Here is a 25,311-nt window from a genome sequence, read left to right on the forward strand (position 1 = left end):
TGCTAGGGAGCAGTAGGGATTCTTTTTCTGTGTAAGTATGAATGACGGGTGGCCAAGTAGTGTCTTTATTCCACTTCTGTTAAACATCTGACCTTCAGTAAAAATAAATTTTTTAAACACAGTGATAAAGTTATTTTTAGAGAGTATTTCATCTCTTAGTTGTGAAATGCACTTCATTCTCACCTTATTACAGAGGGGTGATTGAGGAAGTTGACTTCTTTATATAGGAATTGGTAGCTTTAAGTATAGCATGGCAGCTGCTTCTACAATTATGAGGGTTTTTTGCATGAGATTTTTTTTTTTTTTTGCATGACTGAAGCCTGGATGATGTCAAACTGTCTACCTGTGGTGGTGCCAGTAAACTGATTCTTTGTATATACGGGTGGAAAAGGGGCTTAATTTTTATCCTTTCAGCTTTCAGAACAGTACAATAGTATGAAGCCAGTGTTGTTTTCTCAACCTGTCCTAGGGCTGTGCCCCAAAGAACAGAGGAGAGTTTGGTTTGCAGATGGGATTTTACCAAATGGTGAAGTGGCAGAAACAACAGAACTTTCATCTGGAGCAAGGGGGTCATCAGAGGACTTAAGTCCAGTAAACCCTGACTTGCCAGGGATGCATATGGTATGAATTAAGAAGCATGTGTAGGTGCATGAATTGCCTCTTGAAATAGCGCTGCTTGCTATTGATGGGGTCCCTTATGTACCATAATACGACTTTCGTTTTACAGTTTTTGGAATCTGAACTACTACTTGATTATTTCTTGGGTGGTGGCTGTGAAATCCTTGGGCTGACATCATATGTAGACCATACTTAAAGGAGACCATGTTTGGTTAGTAATATATGTGAGCTTTAAAAATGGTATGGCAGACAATTTTCCAAAATAAGCTTGGGGTTTTTTTCTACATGCCCTTGATTAACTACCTCTATGAGGGTAACCTCAGTCATAGTTCTTAAACCTGCCATTAACAACATGATTATAATAGAAATTTGTGGGTTTTTTTTTTTTTTGTTTTTTTCAGTGGCTTGCTATAGTTTGCCTGTTGGGTTGGATTAATCGTAAGTTGCTTAATGCCCTGGAGTACTATGCTATATGGTGCAGCAAGATCTGTGTATTGCTTCTAATGTTAACTAATACTTGATAGCGGAATAGACTTCACAACTCGTTAAAGTTGTAGGTATGCTTTATTCAGCTGAAGACGCACGGGGGATTGGTCCTCCAAAAAGCATGCGCACCTCAGTGCTGTTTTCCTTCTACGTTTATCGTGTAAAGTCATACATATGTATTAGGTCGCACAATACGCCTATACATATTCATATTCTATCTCCGCTTCGTATTCTAATGAGCTAAAAGGCTCTCCACGCATGCGCAGTGCCTCCTGGTGGTCTTGGGCAGGGATCTTCGTTAGGAGGTTCTGTCCTGGTACTGCCTGATAAGGCATTTGCTGAGCTTGTCAAACAAGCTATAACTTAAGCAGTACCCCCTTGTACATTTTACCTAAGCCCCTTGTACAACCCCCCCGTACACAATAGGCCACATCAGTTTCAATTTCCCCCTTTTCTATAAAATTAAGTAAATTCTTTTACTTAAGAGGTACCCAGGTCCCTTCAATGTATCTGTGAAACATATTTGATACACACTGGATTAAGCATGGAATTGTCATTAAAACTAAAAGAACTACAGCCAGAATCCAAATCCCTTGTTTGATTAACTCCTTAGTCCAGCGTGTAATCCCAAATCCATTCAACCAATCATCCAACCCTCCAACAACTTCCAATTTCTTCCAATGTTTTCCTGTAATTCTTGTAATTTGGCATAGATGGATTTGGAATGGTCTGTTAAATTCATACAATGCATACCTTCAAAATCTTCCCATCCATGACCATGGGCTAGGAAGAGAAAGTCTATAGCTGCCCTATTTTGTAAAGATGCATGTCATATACTATCTGCGTCTGTAGCGAGTGAATAGATTACATTTGAGGTAATATTTAGCTGTTGTGCTGTCCAACATGCGAGGCGATGAATATCTGCCAGTGCTTTTCCAGTTGCTACGTTTGGCAAAAACAGTGCAGCACAGAATCGCTTTGTATGGCCCCGAGTCTTTAATGTGGGGTCGCATTTAGGGCCTAATTGGTTATCAGATTTTTATTTCTCCTTGCCCGTTGGCCTGAGGCCTGCACGGAGCATGCAGTTGCCAATCAATTTCTAATCTTTGCTAATTTCTTGTAACTATTTTGTACTAAAGGGTGAGCCTCAGTCAGATGAAATTGCCTCTGGTACTCCAGAACAAGGTATGACACTGTTTAACAATGTTCCAATTACTTGTCTGTTACTTTTATTCTATTACTATTCTACAAGGGAATGCTTCTGGCCACCCTGAAAAAGTATTCGTTAACACCAACAAATATTGGTCTTGATCATTCAGAAAAAATTATTTGTCAGTGCTGTCCCAGATAACTTTTTCCACAGTTGTACCCATTGGATTTCTACTTTCAATTTTAGGGTTATTCTTGAGACAGAGCTGACATTGTCATTAATTGAATTATGTTATATAAATTCCTCCCTTCAATTTGTTGATGTAAGTACTAATACAAAGAGTTGCTACCTTAATGAGTTTTATAATTTGTCCATCAGGTACCTGAACCTAATCTTCTTTGTTTTCCTCTCTTTTGAGATCTCCAATCAATTTTCTATCCTCCTTTGAATATGTAGGTTTAGATTTCTCAATTGTTAGTTTGCCGTCAGGGATTAAGGGAATGAGTTTAGATTGTTCAGCTGCTTGTTTGGCTTCAAATTTGGCCAAATTATTTCCAATTTCCTGATCAGATTCACCTTGTTGATGCCCTTGACAATACATAACAGCTACTTCCTTAGGTAGCTGAACAGATTTCAGTAGTCACAGAATTTCTGTAGCATGTTTAATCTGTTTCTCCTGTGTGTTCAAAAGGTCCTAATTCTTTCCAGATGGCACACTGTGGATGGACAACACCAAATGCATATTTAGAATCAGTCCAAATATTTATCCTTTTGTCCTTAGCTAATTCCAGGGCATGTTCCAGAGGTTTCTTTCAGATCTGGTTGGCTTGAATATACAGTTTTGCATCGTGGCCAAGCAGTCAGGTGTTAATAGTTCTGTTGATTGCTCTGCAAAAGGATGCTGGATTGACAACATTGGTGACCACAATTTCTGTATCATCATGTTGCACAAGGGTGGCCTGGTATTTTAAAAAACATAAAGGAGATAACCAGTGGGCTTTTTTCTGTTCCAGGACTGCTGATACCACATGGGACACTAGCACAGTAATCCTTTGTCACAAGGTGAATTTGCGAGTCTCTTCAATATTCATGACAACTGCTGTCACAGCCCTTATGCACCCAGGCCATCCTTTGCTCACTTCATCCAGCTGTTTTGAAAAATACACCACTGCCCTCTTATAGGGTCCTAATTTCTGAGTAAGGACCACCAAAGCTATTCCCTGTTCTTAACAGGAATATAGCCAAAAGGATTTAGTCACATCCAGAAGTCACAGAGCTGCAGCTCTCATTAGCTCTGGTTTTTAATTTCTAAAGCCCTCCTCTGCTGAACCAGTCCATTGCAAAGAGAGGGGTTTCTTTTAACAGTTCAGATAGGGGTCTTACCAGAACACCATAATCATGCATCCAAAGTCTGCACCATCCAGTCATTCCCAGGAACGTCTGGAGCTCCTTGACGGTCGATGGTCTTGGAGTCTGGCAAATGGCTTCTTTTCTAGCAGTTCCAAGTTCTCTCTGTCCTCCTGTTATTTCATATCCTAGGTAGGAAACTCGGGTTCGGATTAGTTGGGCCTTGTTTGGATACCCGATAACCATTCAGTCCAAAAAAATTAATAATTCCATTGTCCACTGGATACGTTCTTCCTTTGTTTCTGTAGCAGTTAACAGGTCATGCACATGTTGTAACAGAGTCCCCGTCTGAGTAGGTGGCTTCCATGATTCTAGTTCTCATGCTAGCTGATTTCCAAAAATTGCTAGACTGTTTTTAAACCCTTTAGATAATACTGTCCAAGTTAATTGAGTTTCCCTTCCTGTATCAGGATTTTCCCATTCAAAAGCAAATAAATTTTGGCTTTCTTTGGCTAATGGTAAGCAAAAGAAAGCATCCTTTAAATCCAGAACGGCAAACCATTTCTGATTATTATTCAATTTAGTTAATAAGTCATCGAATTAGCTACTACTGGACGAATATGCTCTGCAATTTTGTTGATTGCCCTGAGACCATGAACCAGTCTGCAACTTTTCCCATTATATTTCTTTACTGTCCAGATAGGAATATTATATTCCAATTCATTCAATTAATAATCTATATTTTAAAATATATCAATGATTTTTTTATCCCCTTTGATCTTCTAATTTTAAGGGATATTGTTTTATTCTAATTGGGCAGGCCCCCCTTTTTATTTCTATTTTAACAGGCAAAGCATTTTTCGCCTTACCTGGAACTTCAGCAAGGATTTCTTCCATTTCAGGGAGATCCTCCTGTTTGCTTTTTCTGTTAAACTCAAAACTGCAATTAATTCTTTTTAACTCTTAATTCTGTTTTGCCTTTAAATGTTGCTTCTTGCCCTAATGAAGATTTCAGAGAATTTAGCATGCATAAAAATTTTATGCATTCCTATTTGTTATCCCAATTTGTACTTTAAGGGTTGCGTCGTTTTGCACTTTTTTTTCTTTTTTTCTTTTTTTTTTTTTTCTTCGGGTTTTTTTTCCGTTTTTTTTTTCTTTTTTTTCTTTCCTTGGTGGCCAGTAGCTCCCACATCTGTAACAAATTCTTTTCCCTCTGATTTAACGCCGAATAAGTTGCTCCTGTATCCACTAAAATTCCACTTTATTTCCTCTAGTCCATAGTTTTAATTTAGCCAGTGGATCTGCTAGGATAGATTCCCCAGGTCCCTTGTCAGCCTAGTTCCAATTCAGCCACCGGAGCCACCCCATGGCACTCCCTCCCCCGCAGAGCAGTCTCACTTCCAACGTTCAAAACTCCCCACAGCACACACACACCGATCCGGTCCCATAGGAGAAGAATCCACTTGTTTGCCTGCCCCAGCGCCCATCCCGTGCTCAAACACGGGAGCTGCGCGAGCTCCCCTCCTTTCCACTTGATTTCGTTTTGGTTTTTTTTTCCCTCAGTTGCTCCCCCTGCTCTGCAGAGGTTTCAGATGCCTGCCCCTGCAGCTGCACTTCTGGTTTAATGTGAATGAGCTGCTTGTTGCAGGTGACAGCAATCTCCTCCTCCTTATCAATATCTGATAGGACAGATACAGAGGGTGCTCCTCTCGGAGGTATCTGTGATACATAATTTTCCTATTTATAACTTTTAAACATCATTCCCCCAATATCCCAGGCCGAACAACATCTCTCCAGCTTAGCTTCCAGTTTTTCCCTGTCCTTTTCCGAAGCCAAAATTGGGGATCTGGCAGAGCGATATTAATTTCACATTCTGCCTGCCACTCCAGGTGGTTTCTTAAAGTGAAAAACGTATCTGTATATAGTACTTAATCCCATTTTCCTGGCCACCTCAAAACCCAACATTCATTGTAACAATGTATTATAATTCAGAGTTCCATTTTTAGGCCATTTCTCCTGATCGTCCAAAGTATACAAAGGCCACCATTGGTTACAATATTTTATCAATGTTTTCTTGTTTACCTAGCCCCCAGAAGACCCTCCCAGTTCTTTCCAGTGTGCCAAAATGTAACCCAATGGGCTTTTCTTCAGAATCCCCTTGTTTTGACCGGCTTCCATTTCAAACAATCTTTTACAAATCTCTATAGCTTCTTTTTCCCAGTGCTCTGCAAATGCACTTAAAAAAATATGAGAGCGCCTACATACGAGTTTTATGATATTCTCAGGGGGTTCAGTAAAATAGTATCTCTGGGTTCTGCAGATCAACTCCCTTGTTGTTGGATCATAGTTTCGGTTCCATCAAAATTTACACTGTCCTAGTGTCCACGGCAGGTTCCACTGTTCAGAAGTTATTGTGCACCCGTATGTGAGGCTACAAGCCTCTGGTACCAAGTGTAAAGTTCACGTCTCAAGAGTAGGATTACAGACATTAGAGGTTATACTTCTGTTATACAGACACTGGGGCGCAGAGGGAACTCTTCTTAACACCCCCCCCCCCCCTCCCCCAGTAGCAACAGTTTACTTTTGTCTACTCCTCCCCCACCGCTTAAGCACTGTAATCTTTAACAGTAACGACAGACATATACGCACATAAAGCACCTAGACACAACACAAAACAAAGACGCTTCGTCCGTCTCCGGCCGCTCTCGCGGAGAACACGGAACCGCGGATCGGGACTCCGCACTCGCTTCGTAGCTACGCTACATCTCAGTCACACAAACACAAACCACTTGCATTCGGGATCCCCCACACTTACACCGGTTCACCAGATGCCGCTCGCACCCTTCAGTGAAACCTGGAGCTCGATTCAGCCGCTCTATCGGCGGGCTCCCTTAGCCCCGAGCTCGTTTAGGATTCGTCCCATGCAAACTGCTGCTCTATCAGCAGACGAATCCCTAGACTCACCCGACCCACTACCAGGGTCGCTAGCGGCCGCTCTATCGGTCGGTGAGTCCCCTGCTTGCAAGCTCTACCTACCAATGGGAACAACGCTGTGCGCGAGACGTCTCTGAGCGCCTTACCAGCAGCGCCGGCCACGCGTACGCCTTACAGGCCTTTACAAGTCCTAGGACAATTAGAAACCTAAATTCCAAGCATACCGTTTCTCCGCAGCCGGCACAGGTTGTTGTCTGTCCCTGCAGTGAGCGGACGAGGAGTGGAGCCCCTCCAGGCAAGTGGCCTGGGGCGCCTAGGAGGTCCGCCCCTCCGCCGATCCTGCAGCCGAGCATAAGTCTCCTGGCTGGCTCGCCAAATTGGTGGCGGAATAGACTTCACAACTCGTTAAAGTTGTAAAGTAGGTATGCTTTATTCAGCTGAAGGCGCACGGGGGATAGGTCCTCCAAAAGGCAGGCGCACCTCAGTGCCGTTTTCCTTCTACATTTATCCTGTAAAGTCATACATATGTATTAGGTTGCACAGTACGCCTATACATATTCATATTCTCTCCCCGCTTCGTATTCTAATGAGCTAAAAGGCTCTCCACGCATGCGCAGTGCCTCCTTGGTAGCCTTCGGCAGGCGTCTTTGGATGAAGTAAATAGTCTTCCTCTTGTGGGTAGGGGTCTTCAAGATGAAGTAAACGAGTCTTTCTCAGGCTTGAACTTTTTACCTCTGGTCCTCATGCATGCTCTTTAGAAACTGGATGGGTCTGGTCTATGTCCAACTGATTTAATGACCTGTTCTCTTCATTAGGAGGTTCTGTCCTGGTACTGCCTGATAAGGCATTTGCTGAGCTTGTCAAGCTATAACTTAAGCAGTACCCCCTTGTACAACCCCCCTGTACATTTTATCTAACCCCCTTGTACAACCCCCCTGTACACAGTAAGCCACATCAGTTTCAATACTGAACTGACAGGGGGATTGACTTTTTTTATACTAGATCATATTCATGGTGTTGAACTAGTTATACTTGACAAGAAAACCCAAAGAAGTATGAGTTTGTTCCGGGAAGATCTGGAGGGATTCCTCAGCTGGAGCCTCTTTAAAATAAAACAACTCTGAAACACAGTTTCAAGTAGTAACATAAATTCTGTGATTCTGACAGCATTCAATAGTTTTTGAAACAAATTAGTAAAGCTATCAACTAGACCAGATCATTACTGTTTGAGGATCTGAGCAGTTTCCACATGTATAGCATGTAAATCACCCTGAAGTCATAAAGAATAGTAAATGTGACTTCATTTGAACAAGGCAGGTCTGCAGTAAGTTGCAGTAATCAAAAGGTAAAGCCTGACTTCCATTTTGGGGAAAGAGTAAGACATTTTCTCTTGCAAAAGATGAGCAATGTCTACAATTAAAAGCAGCTTGGACAAAGTGAGTGGGAAACAATTTGTTGATGGTTCTTACATGCAACTTCAGAAGCTCAAACAAAACCACTGTGCTCTAAAACAAAGGATGTACTTCACTAGGTAATGCATTATCCTGAACATGCTGGCAGAGGGTGCTATGAGGGTCAAAAGTATAAAGTGATACGAAACACCAGCAAGCAAATTCATGGAGAAGAAGTCTATCAGAGGCCAAGTTACTTATAGTTTTGTGTGCTGGGTGTTGCTTTTGGGGTTGGTGTATTTTTTTTTTAATGTACTTATTTTATTTTTCTGGCACATGTATCATCTGAACAGAGAATCTGTTGGAAGCTGACGGGATACCAGGATAACTATTACAGGGCAACTATTAGGGTTGTTAGGTTTTTTCTTGTTGCAATGCAAAGTCTTCCTTATTGAGGTAGGTTGCAGGTCTAACATACTTGAAAGTTGAGAGCGCACTTCTTGATTTTTTTTGTTTGTTTGGGGTTTCTTTAACGACAGCCCATATCCTAAGGTGCCTATGCTTATAGGTTGCTCACTTTGTTGGGAGAGCACCATAGTTTTGACTCCAAACTATAAATTAATGAGACTGTAAAATCCTAGACTCCACTATTAGCACATGATATAGTAATAGAAATACATTTGCAGTACTGATCTAAATGCTGGCACAGTAGTGATGACAGTGTTCAGTAGCTGAGTGGAGAAACAATACTACTAAACAGATTCCTGGAAAGGTACTTGGTTTCCTGTTGTTTGTCTTGCATTTGACTGTTGTATGCAAAAATTACTAGTCTGCAGCGTTCTGATAGGAATTTTGTGTTGCCAAACAAATACATTAATGATGAATCTTCACCTTAGGTAGCTCCTAAAGATGGGGAAAAAATTAAAAAGGAAGATCCAGGAGAGATTTGGTGGGTTGCTTATTGTTTAGAGGAGATGCATTCTCAGAATTTATGATAAATTTAACTCTGTTTTTCCTTCTTAGAATGCTAGTAATAAAAATTTAGCTTCTGAGACATGAATGTATATATTTTTATTTACTGATTCATTCTTCACAGGCTGCAAACCCAGAGGAAGATGACGTATTGCCTGATGTATATCCAAAACAGAAGAAAGTAACGATACTGCAAAAATGGAGGAATTACGTCCTTTTGTTTCTTCAGATGATGCACAGCAGGCTGTTACAGGCCACAGTGAGGTGGTTCATAGTTATACATCTGTAATTCTAGAAACTGAAGAGTGTTCTCCTGCTGCAGAAGCTGAGAAGACTAGTTCCAGTTAGGTTGAACAGCCTACTTGTGATGTGCCTGTTAGTCCTTCAAGTTACAGGGCACTGTGTGCTGTTGAGAACTGTGTTCGCAACGATATCAGCCTTGTTCCTGATGGTGATAAACTGCCACCGCTTCTGCTTGCAGTGGGTGAAAAAGGAAAAGGTAAACTTTGAGAAAATTTAGCAAGATGTCTAAATACAAATTTGTGTGTATATAATTTATATTTTAATACAATTCTAGTAATTCATTTATTTGTTGCACATTGGATTGTTGGATAATTGAACATGCATTATTAACAAGATCAGTGTATTATGAGAAGAATGCTTGATCACTTAAATGCATTGCAATAGTGACTGCTCATTGATGGTAACAAACAGTACTGGAGTATGCGTAAGGAGACTGCATGCACAATTAGTCAGTAATTGCCAGATGAATGATAGCCCTAGTTTCTACCTTTATTATAAGTTACTGGTTTATATTATACGTTGCTGGAATCTCAAGCTAAGCTGTTCATTGGTTAATCTGTAGCTATTACAAGTTTGAGAATAATTACCACCCTGTTAAGATAGGGGGATAGGGCAGTCTTTTTCACATGCTGTGATCTGCAGTTCTTTTTTTGGGTGTTTGGTTGACATGTTGAGCTAAATGGGGTGTCAATTCATTCAGATCCTCTAGTGGAAGAACATCCATCTCGCAAAAAGATCACCTTGCTTCTTGTGGAAGAAAGTCCTAATCTGTTAACTTTTATCCTAAATGCAAACTTGCTTGTGAATATCAAGCTAATAACCTGTAAGTATGCACTATTCCATTGAATCCAGATTTCTTTTTCTGACTGTAAAATAGCTTTACTGTGGAACCTATCTTTTTAATTAAAGATTCTTCAGAAAAGTGCTGGTACTTCTCAACAAATGGACTGCATGGTTTGGGTCAGGCAGAAATTGTCATTATGTTGCAGTGTTTGCCAGATGAAGAGATTTTTCCTTGTGAAATACTCAAATTATTTATTGACATCTACAAGGATGCAATGAAAAGTATGTAATTTTAATGCCCTTTTTTTAGTATCTTCTTGCTGATATCTAAAGCAGAATATTCTCTTTTTCTTGAAGAATTTTAAGTATCTAATGATTCTGAAAAAACTCATGGTATTCTGAAAAAGCTTGAGTGTATGATTCTGAAAAAACTTGAGTGTTAGCCTTGGGTTCCAAATCAACAACAGGAAGAAAAGAATTTTAAGTTTCTCTGTTTCATATATTTCTGTAAATATCCTGCTTGTAGAAGGGTTTTTTTGTTATTACTTAGTCATACTGTGTTGGAGATTTGGGGTAAAAGTCCTCAAGTCTATGATTTAGGGCATCTGGCACTTAATTTGTAGAAGTCCCAAACTTTTACGTATGTAAATATTTGAGGTCTGTTAATCAAATTCACATGCCAGAGCATTGTACACTTTAGGATTTTTGGCGTTTGTTTGGAGAAGCCTAGCTTGATATTCAAGTTAATTTAGTTAGTAAGCACAGAGTACTCAGTCTATGGGTTTAGATGTCTGTCAAGACTTTCAGGAAGATGGGAGATACACCCTATGGCTTGCAAGTCTGTTGGGAGACCACTGTGTGTCAGAATAGTTTTCTTGACACTAATGTATTACTTCTCCATATGTGCAAAGACTGTCCCACTTTCTACAGGAAAGTTAATAAGAAATATGGAAAACATTACTTTTACTGAAAACTTTCTCAGTAGCAAAGAGCATGGAGGATTCCTGTTTTTTTCGCCAACTTTTCAGAAGCTTAATGATCACATTCTACCAGATCACCCTTTTCTTTTCGGTGTTCTCATCCATAAGCTGGAAATACCCTGGGCAAAAGTTTTTCCTATCCATTAAATGTTGAGACTGGGAGCAGAATATGGGGGTAAGTTTCTTAACACTTTAAAATACCTGTATAAGTATAAAATTCGCTTTGGAAAATGCATGGGTTTTACACAGGTGAAATATTTAAAATCCTCTTTGCAGTATTTTATATTACACTTGTATAAGACTTATGTTTCATACATGGGAGCCACCTGCTGAAACACTTAAGAATTTACATTGTCCTGCTAGGCTCCCTTGATTTAGTTATGTTTCTTCAGCCAAAGCTAAAAACCCAAAACTGACAGTAGTAAAGTACCAAAATCTATGACTTTTGTTGTCATGGGAGAAGGGTTTGAAGAAAAGTTCACAGGCCCAGTGTATGGTTCTGGCAAATTCATTTCTTTGAATTAAATTACTGAAATTGACCATGTTGGCAAAACATTACTGCTTCATACAGTGAATACAGGAGTTCATTACTTAAAAGGCTAACTTACTAATTAATATATTTAAAATCTCTAGGCCTGTGAAAATGCAGGAGGCATTCTTTCCAGGTGAGGTGGATGGAGAGCATGTAAATGTGCACCACCAGATGTGCAGTGACACAGCCTCCACATGGGAATTACTTTCCACACTGTTGCAGGCTGATGTGAGCACTTTCTGCTTTGTTGTGAATCAGGAAGATTCACACTGACTCTGCTCCAAGCTCACCAAAGGAAAGTGTTGACGTATTTTCCCATGACCTTGAAGAATTTATAAAGTTAGCTTGAGCAAAACCTGAATGGAGATATCGTCCTAAACGCCTTCTAAAGTATCTTGTGTGCCTGCTTGATTGACACAGGCAGATAATTTAGCAATATAAGTGCTGTTTCATATCCTGTGGCACTTGTGGTGCTTATGATTTAGAGAGCAACAGTTCAGAAAAGGTGCAGCCAGCAGCAGTTGCTTAAGTGCAGCGGACGTCAAAAATGTATCGTATAAAACCTTCCTGACCTGAATGCATTTTTGATAAACAAGCTTGCCATTCTAGCAGCTGTGAGTCCATAAACATGTATCACTTGCTTGTTTATAGATTTCTTGAGTCAATAGTATATTTCTGCTGGGCTGGTTTCTGTCTCCACATTGGCAAGGGTGGTAGCTTCTCTGTTGGTATTCCTTCTCTTAAACTACTTGTCTTTTTTTTTTTTACCAATTTTTCTTTGTGATCTCACAGTTTTGACTTTGTTATGCCACTTGTTTTGGTTTCATACTGTGGTATGTGATGTTTTGCATTTTGTTGCCTTCCCTACGTTCCTTCTCCATATGATTCACATTGCAGCCATGGGACTTCAAAGCATGTTACTTTGTATGAACATCCTCACTCTATTCTTGGTTATCAATACTAAGTGGTACCTCACTTTGTATTATAGCATTAACACAAAAGCAGATGTTAACCTGTATGGTATTCTTATTAAAGCAACTACAAACCCTTTGCAATCTCTCCAGAAGCTGGTGACCCAAAAACTGAACCTGGGATGTTTCCACGCAGATCATCAGTTGCAAAATACATAGCTGACAAAATATATGAAAGCAACGACGAGTCGCTGCCACAAAATTACTGCCACCAGGAGAGTGGTTCCATGCAGTGATGCTGCAGTAGGATTTAACCTTGGGTAGGGAACATTCTGGGGCAGGGAAACAGGGGCTATAGCTCAAAATAAATACTTGGATTAGCAAGTTTTAGAGTTGTTGATGGGTAAACATGACCTCTTCTTTTTTTCTGCCCTGACTGTAGCATATTCTACTCCTGTAGTAAGTTTCAGGCACCGGAAGCCACTCTTTGGTGAGATTGGACACACAATTACGAATCTACTCGTTGTGAGTAAATGTTCTATTCTCTTCCCTTTCTGTTGTAATTTAGATTATGTAAGTTATTGTCAAAACTCTGTTCTTGAAAGCAGAATTATTTCTGTCAAAGTAAAAGGGCTGGTATTTTTCTTCTCCATACCTGACTTGAAACTTACCAGGTTAGGTAAGAAGTGAGTTAGAAAAGCCACATCTCTCATGTTCTGTTGCTGTATATTAGTTCTGGTAGTAAAAATGGCTTTAAATGAATTAGAAAAATGTTGACATTGACACTGAAGTGTAGTGATTATTGTTCATTTGCATTTTTATCTTACAAACATTGGTTTGGTGCAGGAAGTCTAGTCTTAATTCTGACGTCTTTCTTCATATTTTAAAAACATTTGAGAGCTACACGCTGTGGTCTAATTGTAATAGTAATTACTTTGTCACATAAACTTAATCTTACCACAGTTAACCAGTCCGACGGTCTTACGCAAAGAAATTTTTGGCAAAAGCATCAGACTAAACCAAGTCTGGAATTTGTACCATTCCCTGAGGAGGCTTTTCTGTTACCCAAATAATTTGATTTAAACTTTCAGTAAATCTGTACTCTTGACCAGAGACTCTCCTTTTCTGATACTTACATGGAATTTATCTTCAGCGCTATGATGAAAAATCCTGTAAGGCTGTGGGAGGAACTGCATGTATTATTTAGGTGATCACTAAATCCTCTTCTAAGAGTCTGGAGACCATTAGAGCAGAGATGAAACTGCAGTCTTCGGTTCCTCTTTCCTGTTTGCCACTGTTGTTATGTCATTACATAAGGTATCAGAGGAGTTGCACCATCTGAAAAAGTGTGTTTCAATGGAGGAATCTTACGCTTTCATTCCATGAGCCAGCTCCCTGCCTGATTGGTGAAGTGCCAGTACCAGTGTGGCATCTTCAGACTTCAAAGAATCTTAGAATCATGGGATGGCTTGAGTTGGAAGGGACCTCTGAGATCATCTAGTTGCAGTTCCCCTGACATGGGCAGGGACACCTTCCGCTAGACCAGGTTACTTCTGGCAGAGAAAGGAATAAAAATCAGTGCATATTAAACATGGAAATCAACAAATTAGAGTTGCAGAGGACAGGGTGTGGAAGCTAATCTGGATGGTGGCTTCCATGCTTTGCTTTTCTGTCAGAGAAGGAAGGTGTTGAGGTGTTTTGTTGTCTAAAACACTGTGACATCCTAGTATGTATGAAGTAGCAATAGTCTAAATAACCCATTCATAAACAGAGTTACCTTGTCAGTGGTATTGATTTGTTAATATATTCACTAAGATACCCTTCCCATACATTACAGTAGGAAAAAAATGATCACTAAGTCTTTAGTCACCCTTAATGTCATTATTCTGAAGAGTCTTAGAGATGTATGAAAAGTACTTCCATCTAGGTGGTATTTGCAATAAAAGGTAAGGAAATGATACCTAATTGTCAGCTAACATAAAAACTTCGATACAGGACCTTAAAAATTACCAGTATACTTTGCATACCAGAGACAACTGGCTAAATAGGGAATTGCTGGGTATGCTTAAGTGGAAGAGAAGAGTTTACAGGTCATGGAAGGAAGGGCTGGCCACTTGGGAAGAATATAAGGCTGCTGCTAGAGGATGTAGGAAAGCTGCTAGGATGACTAAGGCCTCCTTGGAATTAAAGCTGGCGAGAGGGGTCAAGGACAGCAGAAAGAGCTTTTTCAAATACATGGCAGATAAAACTAACACCAGAGGCAATGTAGGCCCGCTGATGAATGGGACGGGTGCCCTGGTGACAGAAGATACAGAGATGGCAGAGTTACTGAATGCCTTCTTTGTCTCTGTCTACTCTGCCGGAGGCAGTCCTGAAGAGCCCTGTACCGCTGAGACCTCAGATGAAGACAGGTCAACGGAGCGGTCTGTCTTAGTTGATGAGGAATGGGTTAAAGACCAGTTGAGCAATCTGGACATCCATAAATCCATGGGTCCAGATGGGATGCACCCGCGGGTGCTGAGGGAACTGGCGGAGGTCCTTGCTAGACCACTCTCCATCATCTTTACCAAGTCTTGGGAAACAGGAGAGGTGCCTGAGGACTGGAGGAAAGCAAATGTCACTCCTGTCTTCAAAAAGGGCAAGAAGGAGGACCCGGGTAACTATAGACCGGTCAGCCTCACCTCCATTCCTGGGAAAGTGATGGAACACCTTATCCTTGGGGCCATCTTAAGGCATATCAAGGATAAGAGGGTTATGAGGAGCAGTCAACATGGCTTCACCAAGGGGAAGTCATGCTTGACCAATCTCGTAGCCTTTTATGAGGAAATAACACGGTGGATGGATGATGGCAGAGCGGTGGATGTGGTCTACCTTGACTTCAGCAAAGCGTTTGACACGGTCTCCCACAGCATCCTTGCAGCTAAATTGAGGAAGTGTGGTCTGGATGATCGGGTAGTGAGGTGGACTGTGAACTGGCTGAAGGAGAGAAGCCAGAGTTGTAGTCTATGGGGTGGAGTCTAGTTGGAGGCCTGTATCTAGTGGAGTGCCTCAAGGGTTGGTACTGGGACCAGTATTATTTAATATATTCATCAATGACTTAGATGAGGGAATTGAGTGTACTATCAGCAAGTTCGCTGATGACACTAAGCTGGGAGGAGTGGCTGACACGCCAGAAGGCTGTGCTGCCATCCAGCGAGACCTGGACAGGCTGGAGAGTTGGGCGGGGAATAACTTGATGAAATATAACAAGGGAAAGTGTAGATTCCTGCATCTGGGCAGGAACAACCCCAGGTTCCAGTATAGATTGGGAAACGACCTGTTAGAGAGCAGTGTAGGGGAGAGGGTCCTGGGGGTCCTGGTGGACGACAGGGTGACCATGAGCCGACACTGTGCCCTTGTGGCCAAGAAGGCCAATGGCATCCTGGGTTGTATTAGAAGGGGGGTGGTTAGTAGGTCGAGAGAGGTCCTCCTTCCCCTCTACTCTGCCCTGGTGAGACCGCATCTGGAATATTGTGTCCAGTTCTGGGCCCCTCAGTTCAAGAAGGACAGGGACCTGCTGGAGAGAGTCCAGCGCAGGGCAACTAAGATGATTAAGGGAGTGGAGCATCTCCCTTATGAGGAAAGACTGAGGGAGCTGGGTCTCTATAGTTTGGAGGAGACTGAGGGGGTGACCTTATTAGTGTATATAAATATATAAAGGGAGAGTGTCACGAGGATGGAGCCAGGCTCTTCTCAGTGGAAAACAATGGTAGGACAAGGGGCAATGGGTACAAACTGGAACACAAGAGGTTCCACTTAAACTTGAGAAGAAACTTCTTCTCAGTGAGGGTGACAGAACACTGGAACAGGCTGCCCAGGGAGGTTGTGGAATCTCCTTCTCTGGAGACATTCAAAACCCGCCTGGACACGTTCCTGTGTAACCTTATCTAGGTGTTCCTGCTCCGGCAGGGGGATTGGACTAGATGATCTTTCGAGGTCCCTTCCAATCTCTAACATACTGTGATACTGTGATACAACCTGTTTGTTCATGTGGAAATGGGTAGAAGCTGTGTTAAAATACTGCTAAGGAAGTACAGTGAGGTGAGTAAAACCATCTTGATTAGCTTTCTAATCCATACTGCTTTAGTCATTATTTTTTGTACAAAATCAGTCAGATCTTTAACATGAGCTTTCTTTTCTTTTAAAAGGGGGCCTGTTCTTAGAGGCTGTAATGTTGGTTTTATTCTGTAATCAGTTTCTAGGCAGTTCTGCAGTTGAATTCTCCATTTGATAGCTGCTCTCTAGATTACTTTGCTATTTGGTGTGCAATAAACTCTTTGAACTTTAACCTGGTGTAAGTATGTGATGGGAGAGAGAGAGAGCATGAAATGATCTCAGTGCACGTTTCATTCTTCCTGGATATGTTGAAAAGTGGATGGTGAGGAGTGAAAAGTTGAGCTTTAGGATAGCTCTTAAATGCTGAAAACAGTACAAAATCTTCTAGTATATATTTTCAAGCATTCTTTCTTACACATTTCCTGATGATGGTGTTTTGCTTAAAACTTAAATTAAAAAAAAAAAAAAAAAAACCAAACTAAAAACCACACACACCCCGTAAATTTTTCTTGCCACTCTGCCTTTTTTCAATTTGTTTACATTTGCTTTAACAAAAAAAGCAAACCCTGAACAGTGAACTGCATGAGGCTTGATGCATATTTTAGCCTTAAGACCAAAAAAATCCCTACAGCTGATACTCTGCCCAGCAGTACTCAAGACTTACTATCTTTCTCAACTGAAGTAGTATTTTTAATCATGCTTAGTGTTTTTCCAGTTAGTCATGGCAAACTGTGTTGTTCAAATGCTCTGGAATTCAGCGAATAATTCTTTGTTTTGAGAGCTGGGTTTTTATTATATCTTGTATTTAGATGAGTACTGCAAAGTGAGATTTGTCAGTTTAATGACAGATTTTGTATCAACAGGTAATGAAGGTGATACATTCTTCTAATGAACATGTAATTAGTATTGGAGCAAGTTTTAATACTGAAGCGGATTCTCACTTGGTGTGTGTGCAAAATAAGCATGGCCTCTATCACATACAAGCAATCAGTGCTACTGGACATCCCAGGAAAGGTAAGATGTCAGGTTTGGCTTCTGAAGAAAAATTGCATTCCTAAAGCAGGAATTGACCGGTAGGGCTATACTCTTACATCTCCAGTGCCAACTTCTGTGCTTCTTTGTAAGCATAGTTACTTAAGAGTGTTTTCGTTTAAAGTACGCTGTGTAACTAACAAATTTATGCAAAGGTTTGTAGCATGGAAATACACTTCTATGATCTTTTTTTTTTCAGTTGCTTTTAGTACTACTGAAATGATCTAAACTTGAGGAATACCTTCTGTAAATACACGTTGAGTGGCACATCCTTTTTAAAGGACAAAATCCTCTTCCATCCCACTAAAAAAAAGTAAATTAAAACCATCCTACCACTTTCTTAACCGCATATACAGAACTTTTATATATACGGAACTTTTTTTGGCTTGCTGATGTTGACTGTATGCACTCACAAAATAAGTTAGGAAAGCTGGTCTTTGTTGCTAAGATCTGGTTGGATAAAATTCTCTCCTTAGAGAGTTTTATTTCATATCATTCTGTCAGTAACGGCTTTCTGTTAACACTGTCAGTATAGTATTACCCTTTTTTCCCGCCTTTTTTAGAAAGGAATACAAGTGTTAGTAATGACAAACTTGAGTGATACAAAATGGTACTCTCTGTGTTCCTATTTTTTCCAGTTACAGGTGCAAGTTTTGTGGTGTTTAATGGAACCCTAAAAACACCTTCAGGATTTTTAGCTAACTCCAGTATAGTTGAAGGTAATAATTTTGTTCTATGTGGTTTCTTCTTCAGAGAACTTGAAAATCAATAAATGCATAAATAAAAAAGAAGCAGGAGTTTTGTGCAAGATCTTAAGATCTTTGTGTCTCAGTAAGATAAGCTTTTTATTTTCAGGATTTTTAGCTTTGTAGAAAACCTACTGCAAACAAATGCTGTATTAAAAAAAAAAAAAATACATCCTAAGTTCACCTCCTTGTTTAAAAACATAGAATCCCAGACTGGTTTTGGTTGGAAGGAACCTTAAAGCTCACCCAGTTCCAACCCCCTGCCATGGGCAGGGACATCTTCCACTAGACCAGGTTGCTCCAAGCCCTGTCCAACCTGGCCCTGAGCACTGCCAGGGATGGGGCAGCCACAGCTTTCATTGCCATATTGATGAAATAGACATATTGACACAAAAATGCAAAATCTTTGAAGATTAACCTAAGATTGATCTTCTAGCTTTAGTTTTATTGCCAGGAAAGGTTTTCATTACTTCCTCTTTCATGAGGAAGTAATTACATCCTTTTTCATGAGGAATTAGTTCACACCAATTCATTCACACCATTTAGTGTGGTGGTTCTGGGATGCCATCCATTTGATGTGCATTTATTAATGAGGAGAGGGTTGGTCCTACTAGAATTTAAGCCAAGATTCTGTTGAAAAGCTGTGCTACTCTTTCTATAGAAAAGTTGGAATTTTAACTCTTTTTCTAGATGGACTAATGGTACAAATAACGCCAGAAACAATGGAAAGCCTATGTCAGGCGTAAAGAGACAAGAAGGACTTTAAAATAACTTATGGCAAAATGGATACGGGAGACATGAAAGAATATGTAGATATTTCCTGGGTAGAAAATGAAGAAAAAACAAACAAAGGGTAAATGTATTAAATATCTTAGAGAGTTCTTATGCATAGTTTTCTAATACCCACCTTTAATTTCTTGAAATGATCTAAGGTATTTTTATTGAGAGAAAGTATTGACACTAAAATGTGAAAGGGGATAGAATGGTAAAGTACCTTCAGTCCTCTGAATTAATAGAACAATTCTGCTTGTGGCTCAGCAAAATTTATTACTGTTTTCTGTGTTTGGGAAGTTGATGGGAAAAGTGGGTGAGCCCTCAAGTTTCCTTTGTAAGTCCTCTATCAGTAATCAGTTTGTGTGAGAATGCAGTTAATCCCTTTAAATTTCCTTACTAGTGGGGGGTTGGAAGCGCATGGTCCTGTCCTTGGCCATTCACTGCTTGGAATGCCAGCATTCAACAAATCAAAATGAGGTATAAGACATCTTTATTGCATGTGATTTGAATGCTTGTAGCTTTATGTAGCTTCAAACTTCAGTTACGCATCCCTAACTCAAAACTTGTCTCAAGTTTTTTTGCAGGCCACAAGCTTGACTTGGCATGCCTTTTTCTGTGGCTTCTCTGACCAATTAGAACAAACAGTGGCTTTACCAAATATGTTTATAGCTTCTTAAACCCGTAAGATTAGGTCTTTGTTAAGTGTTGCATCCAATTATGATAGGCTTTTTTGAGGCATCTGTGTTTCCATGATGCAAGTCCTGCATTACATTTGGTTGTAAAGCCATTTAAATAGTCTTCAAGAACTGTTGCTAATATACGAAATAATAAGAATTATGTCATATAGGTTATTAAATATAAATCATATAATGTTGTTTTAATTACTAAACATGCTGTTATCTTCCATAGAATTTTAAGCCCAGTTGATGGAAGATCAATGGAAGGAACTCAGAGTGAGAAAGTACCACAAGGCAGAGACTTTCAAAGAGAGGGAAAAGTCATGAAGTGTGCTGAAGCTAGTAAATTATGTTGTTCTTGAGCCTTTTTGCGGCATCTTTGAACAGTTTGAGTGGTAAATCGATCACACTAAGTGATACTATAAAGAAACAAAGTTATAAGATGTATAGTCATACTGATAGGCAGAATGCTCTCGATAGCTTTTTGATAAGGGCATCTAAAGCATCTACCTAATTTTTCTCCTTTGAGAAAGATTAAAAGCATGGATAATGTTATAAATAGATAATCCAGATATTCCCCTGGTCACTCAAGTGTTTGAGTCAATAGATGAAATACTGGAATATTTTGCCAGCAAGCGTTACAGCTTGCTCTGTTTGCATTATATGTAAATGTAATTATTCTTTTATATTTATATATTTACATATTTTTATGTATATGTTTCTATTACTTTGTAATATAACTAGGCTGCTGACTGTTCTTTTCCTTTCTGTAATTTTAGGTACACTATTTTCTAAAAGTAATATCTCCAGTCCTGTTCCTCACCAGTTTACTAAGGAGATTGCTTCTGCCTGCAGTACTGCTGTTTGCCCACGCCTTAAAACTTTAAAAAACAATAGTAAACAAAAGCAAAATACGCCTAAGAGTTTCTGTTGACTTGGATATGGTAATCTTTCAATTTCTATTGCAGACACTCCATTTCAAATTACATATCTTTTCTTGTAAAGATATTGGATCTGTCTGAATGCTTTTAGTTTCTTTGCCCTTCCCCAGAACCAGACTGAGAATGAAATTTGATGATGAAATTTTGTGCAGAAGCTGTCTTAATGACTAGGTTTTTCTAAAGGAATAATCCTGTTTCCTTATTCTGCTGAAATTCTCTAATAGCTGCTTGCAGTAAGCTGTCAGTTCTTCCCTAGTTGTTAACTCTCTCTGGCACTTAACCTGCCTCCAAGGTGAGTTTAGGGAATCACAGCTAATTCTCTGATGCTTTTCTTGAAGTATGTAGCATTTTGCTGCCTAAAATAGTTCAATACTGCAGAAAAGGATGGGTCTGCCTGGCTGAAGGTAGTGGAGAGAGCAGGCAAGGCTACACAGTGTGGGATGCTGCGCAGAAGTAGTTCAGATCCTTTTCTTCTCTGTCATACCTTACCTGTTTTGAGAGAAGCTGGAAATACAGCCCTGAAAATGTAGTTTTTGGTGGTATATGTTGAAATTAATCTACTGGTAACTGTGATACTAGGATATAATGAGATTGCTTTTGGACATCAGAATGAAGCAGCATGGGACACACAACACGTATGACCCTGTAGACCCTGTGGAGATGTTGCTCGTGTTTCTCTTCAAGACTTACTGGCCATGACTGACCTCAAAACCCATTCACCTGCCAATCTTCAAATGTTATTTTGTCACTTCATGCTTGCCAAAATACTCTTTACCAAGAAACTGCACTTCTTGTGTTGTCTTATTAATACAGAAAGTGTTAATATCAACATTAATTTGTTTTCCTTATAGGTTGAGTACTTAGCTGGATCCGGAGGTCACCTTCTTCCACAGAAGTATCTGAATGAATTGGACAGTGCTCTGATCCCTGTGATTCATGGTGGAATGTCAGATCCTACAAGTCTACCATTGAAAATGGAGTTAATATTTCATTATAGAGTATCTGGTTTGATTAGGTTGATTACAAGCAATACTCTTGATTTGCTAGATCTGAACACCAAAGTTAACAATGCTACAAACACTAAAAATGTTAAAGTTCTAAACCTGTTATGTCTTAATAGATTTTCAAATTGTTTTTTAAACCCTCAAATCCTCTCTGGTTACTTTACCACAAAAGACAACTTGTTTGTAATGCTTCCTGAAGTTCTGAAAGTTTACACTTAATACATGTTCAAAAGAGGGCAGGTTTTATTACCTCTTTACACAGCTGTAGCATTTACTGTGTGTAGTGTAACTTTAAGCCACAGTCTTGCCCCTTAAGCTCAGATAAATGCATTACAGAAAATTGCTGTGGCTACACCTTATCTCTGCAGCATCTGCTTTTCCATGTGCAAGTGAGCTAAAACACTGATGTAAAAGCTGGCACAAAACTCTTTTCTTGCCATTTGAGATTGAAATGTGAGATGCTCTGCAGCTGACTGCAGATGTCATATGTGGGCACCTTCTGACAGTGGTTTGTGGCCTGCATGAGGAGGAATTTCACAGGTATGTTTATGAAGACTTCGTAGTTGGAAGTCCTTCACATCAGGATGTTATGCTGGTGCTTCAGGAACATACGCGCTGAATTCGTTAATTATTTTTTTTATAGATCAACTGATTTCTTTCTTGCATTTATAAGGATTTGCCTAACTTGAATGGATGCTGTTTTTGTAAATACTATTTTTTTCTTTACTCTGTGTTCAGAACTCCTGATACAATTTGACCTCTCAAGGATTACTAAAAAAAAAAAGATTACCCTTGAGTAATCCATGTGTAGCAATAAATCACACAAGAATTCTGCAGTGTGTTTTCTGCTCGATCTACTGCGTTGCTACTTCTTAGTAGCCACCTTTACTTTCAGGGAGAATAGATATATTAAGTGTGGATTTTCATTAACAGATTGATTTTTTAGTATACCTGAGGTTCTTGCATAGGATGTATTTTTTATACTGGGTCATTAAGATCTTTTTATGTAGTTGTGATACAGATGTGACTTGTACTGAGGTTCAGAGAACCGTAATGGGGTTTGGTAACTGTCACACAACTGTTCATTAAGAACAGAACCAAAATTAAATATAAACAAGATCTGTATTGTTTTCAGTAAAAATGCTGGTACAGTTTTCTAAGGAGAGTATTGAAACTTTGATGCCTTCTTGATGCTTATAAGGGGATATTTTATGTTTTTGTATCAAAACCAATTTATAACTTAACCTAATCTGCTCTGCTGTTACCTGTGCTTTAAAATACTGGTTTTAGAAAGGTTCAGGCTTCACAATCTTACCCTGGAGGAAGCTGAGGCTTCAGTCAATCTCATTAATGCAACCTCTGCAGAGAAACTGCAGCACTGGGGAAGAGCTGAAGACGACACCAGGAACGAAACCTGTCCCAGCATGAAAAGCAGCAGCATCCAGGCAGTTGAGGAGAGGCCGGGGTGCCCAGGAGCATCTTCCCTTCCACAGAAGGCCCAGTAAGAAACAGGACCAAGAACCCAGGGGAGAAAGAGTTATTTCCTACCTGGTCACAGGCATATGGGCACAGACCTGACGAGGCTTGAGGCCACACAGAGCGATGTGAGGATAGAACAGGGAATGATAGAGTTCCTCCCTCCCTCGCTGTGAGGCCCTGGGAACAAAGCATACCTTAGGGTATCAAAGCAGCTTGCAGCCAGGGATGATGGATTGGTGCTGGCTGGGAACAGAGAGCTGTACTGAAAAGGGGTGGGGGCTGGAGGCAGGACCAGGGCATGGAGAAGGAGCAGTAAGAGGAGCTGAGGTGTGAGAATCACAGAATCATAGAACGGTTTGGGTTGGAAGGGACCTTCAAAGGTCATCTAGTCCAGCCCCATTGCAATGAGCAGGAACGTCTTTGACTACGTCAGGTTGCCCAGAACGACATCCAGCCTGGCCTTGAATGTCTTCAGGGATGGTGTGTCTACAACCTCCCTGTGAGGGTGGTAGAACACTGTCAGTCTTTAACCACCCTCATTACAAAGAATTTGTTTCCTCACATCCAGCCTGTATCTCCCTCTTTTGGTTTAAAACCATCACCCCTCAACCTGTTGCAACAGGCCCTGCTAAAAAGTCTTTCCCTATCTTTCTTATAGGCCCCTTTTAAGAACTGAGAGGCTTCAATAAGGTATCCCCAGTCTTCTCCAGGCTGAACAACCCCAACTCTCCCATCCTTTTCTCACAAGAGAGGTGCTCCGTCCCTCTGATCATTTTTACGGCCCTTCTCTGGACCCTTTCCAACATGTCCATGTCTTTCCTGTGCTGAGGACTCCAGAGCTGGACACAGGACTACAGGGAGAGACTCAGCAGAGCAGAGTAGAGGGGCTCCCTTGACCTGCTGGCCACGCTCCTTTGAATGCAGCCCAAGATGCAATTGGCCTTCTGGGCTGCAAGTGCATACTGCTGCGTCATATCCAATCTTTCATCCACCAGTACCCCCAAATCCTTCTCCTTGGGAGTACTCTCAATCCCTTCATCTCCCAGCCTATATTGATACCGGGGGTAATGAGGAGGCTCAGAGGGTGATACCACTTTTCCTAGAGCCTCTGGGCCTAGCAATTTCTCTTGCTTGGCAGGAAGAAGAAGCTCGCCTGGCTGCTGCGGCAGAGCCGCTGTCTTTCCTTACTGGAGCACCTCTTCAGGATGGAGGGCACTTCTGTTGGATGGAGGCTTTCCTGCCTGGCAGCGCGCATGAGGGCAAGCACAGACAGGGCGGTGGACTTCTATCTGTCAGCAGCCTGCAGGAGCTACGATGCTGGCTTGGAAATGACCATATAGTTCATTAGCACCATCTATCTTACATTTGGAGAAAGATGATATTCTCCAAATATTTGCAGTACCACAAGAAGCAATACATACAAATTATTAAATATTCATGTGTCCCTTCACATTCAAAGATTTTTCAGCATGCAGCTGACTATTGTCTGCCTTAGAGAGACACTGCATGATTGTGTGAGATTTCACAGTAATATCTGCTTAAATTAACCATTGGCCCTAGAAAACACTCAGTTTAAATGCCTGCAGTGCACTCAGCTATGGGAAGCCAGCAACAAACCCTGGATTTTTCATAGTTGTGCATTTTATTTAAATGTATGGAGGAATATCTGAAGTGATAAGACGATAGGAGAAAGGTGTAAAATTCAAAAGGCTAACTAGCTTTTTAATGAGCAGAGATTCTCCCGTCTGCCCTGGGGAGTTAGCTGGGGACATTTGAAGCATGCTGTTAAGCAAATTTAGTCAGGAAGATTAAATGGAATATTGGGGGCTGAAAAAAATTATGAAATTATGCCTCTGTGGAACATGCTGGAAGAGCTGATAACATACCAATAGTTTTAGTTGTTGCTAAGTAATGTTTACTCCGACCAAAGACTTTCTCGGACTCATGCTCTGCCAGGGAGGATGGGAAGCCAGGAGGAAGCAGAGACAGAAAACCTGACCCAGACTAGCCAAAGAGGTATTCCATACTACAGCACGTAATACCCAGTATATAAACTAGGGGCAGTTACCCAGAAGGCCCAGGTTGCTGCTTGAGTCAGGCTGGGTATCGGTCAGTGAGGGGTAAGCAATTGTATTGCACAGCACTTGTGTTTATTT

General features: G+C 40.5%; 1 protein-coding gene across 1 annotated transcript in view; it reads left to right on the forward strand.

Annotated features, from left to right (window-relative positions):
* ZFYVE16 (zinc finger FYVE-type containing 16) overlaps nt 1-22,512 on the forward strand; it is a 39,518-nt gene extending 17,006 nt beyond the window's left edge. Inside the window, 16 exon segments of the mRNA XM_061369271.1 lie at nt 400-621; nt 9,023-9,068; nt 9,071-9,397; nt 9,902-10,024; nt 10,111-10,266; nt 10,915-11,139; nt 12,850-12,932; nt 14,403-14,439; nt 16,420-16,487; nt 17,366-17,516; nt 18,173-18,253; nt 18,971-19,133; nt 19,964-20,073; nt 20,511-20,626; nt 20,628-20,675; nt 21,524-22,512. Coding sequence (XP_061225255.1) covers nt 400-621; nt 9,023-9,068; nt 9,071-9,397; nt 9,902-10,024; nt 10,111-10,266; nt 10,915-11,139; nt 12,850-12,932; nt 14,403-14,439; nt 16,420-16,487; nt 17,366-17,516; nt 18,173-18,253; nt 18,971-19,133; nt 19,964-20,073; nt 20,511-20,626; nt 20,628-20,675; nt 21,524-21,895 — 2,328 coding nt within the window. The 3' untranslated portion in view covers nt 21,896-22,512.
* The last annotated feature ends 2,799 nt before the right edge of the window (nt 22,513-25,311 follow it).

Source organism: Neopsephotus bourkii, unplaced genomic scaffold, assembly GCF_033783945.1.
Source record: "Neopsephotus bourkii isolate Nb327-2 ecotype Australia unplaced genomic scaffold, CSIRO-AGI_Nbou_v1 NB_1491, whole genome shotgun sequence".
NCBI classification, from domain to species: Eukaryota; Metazoa; Chordata; class Aves; order Psittaciformes; family Psittacidae; genus Neopsephotus; species Neopsephotus bourkii.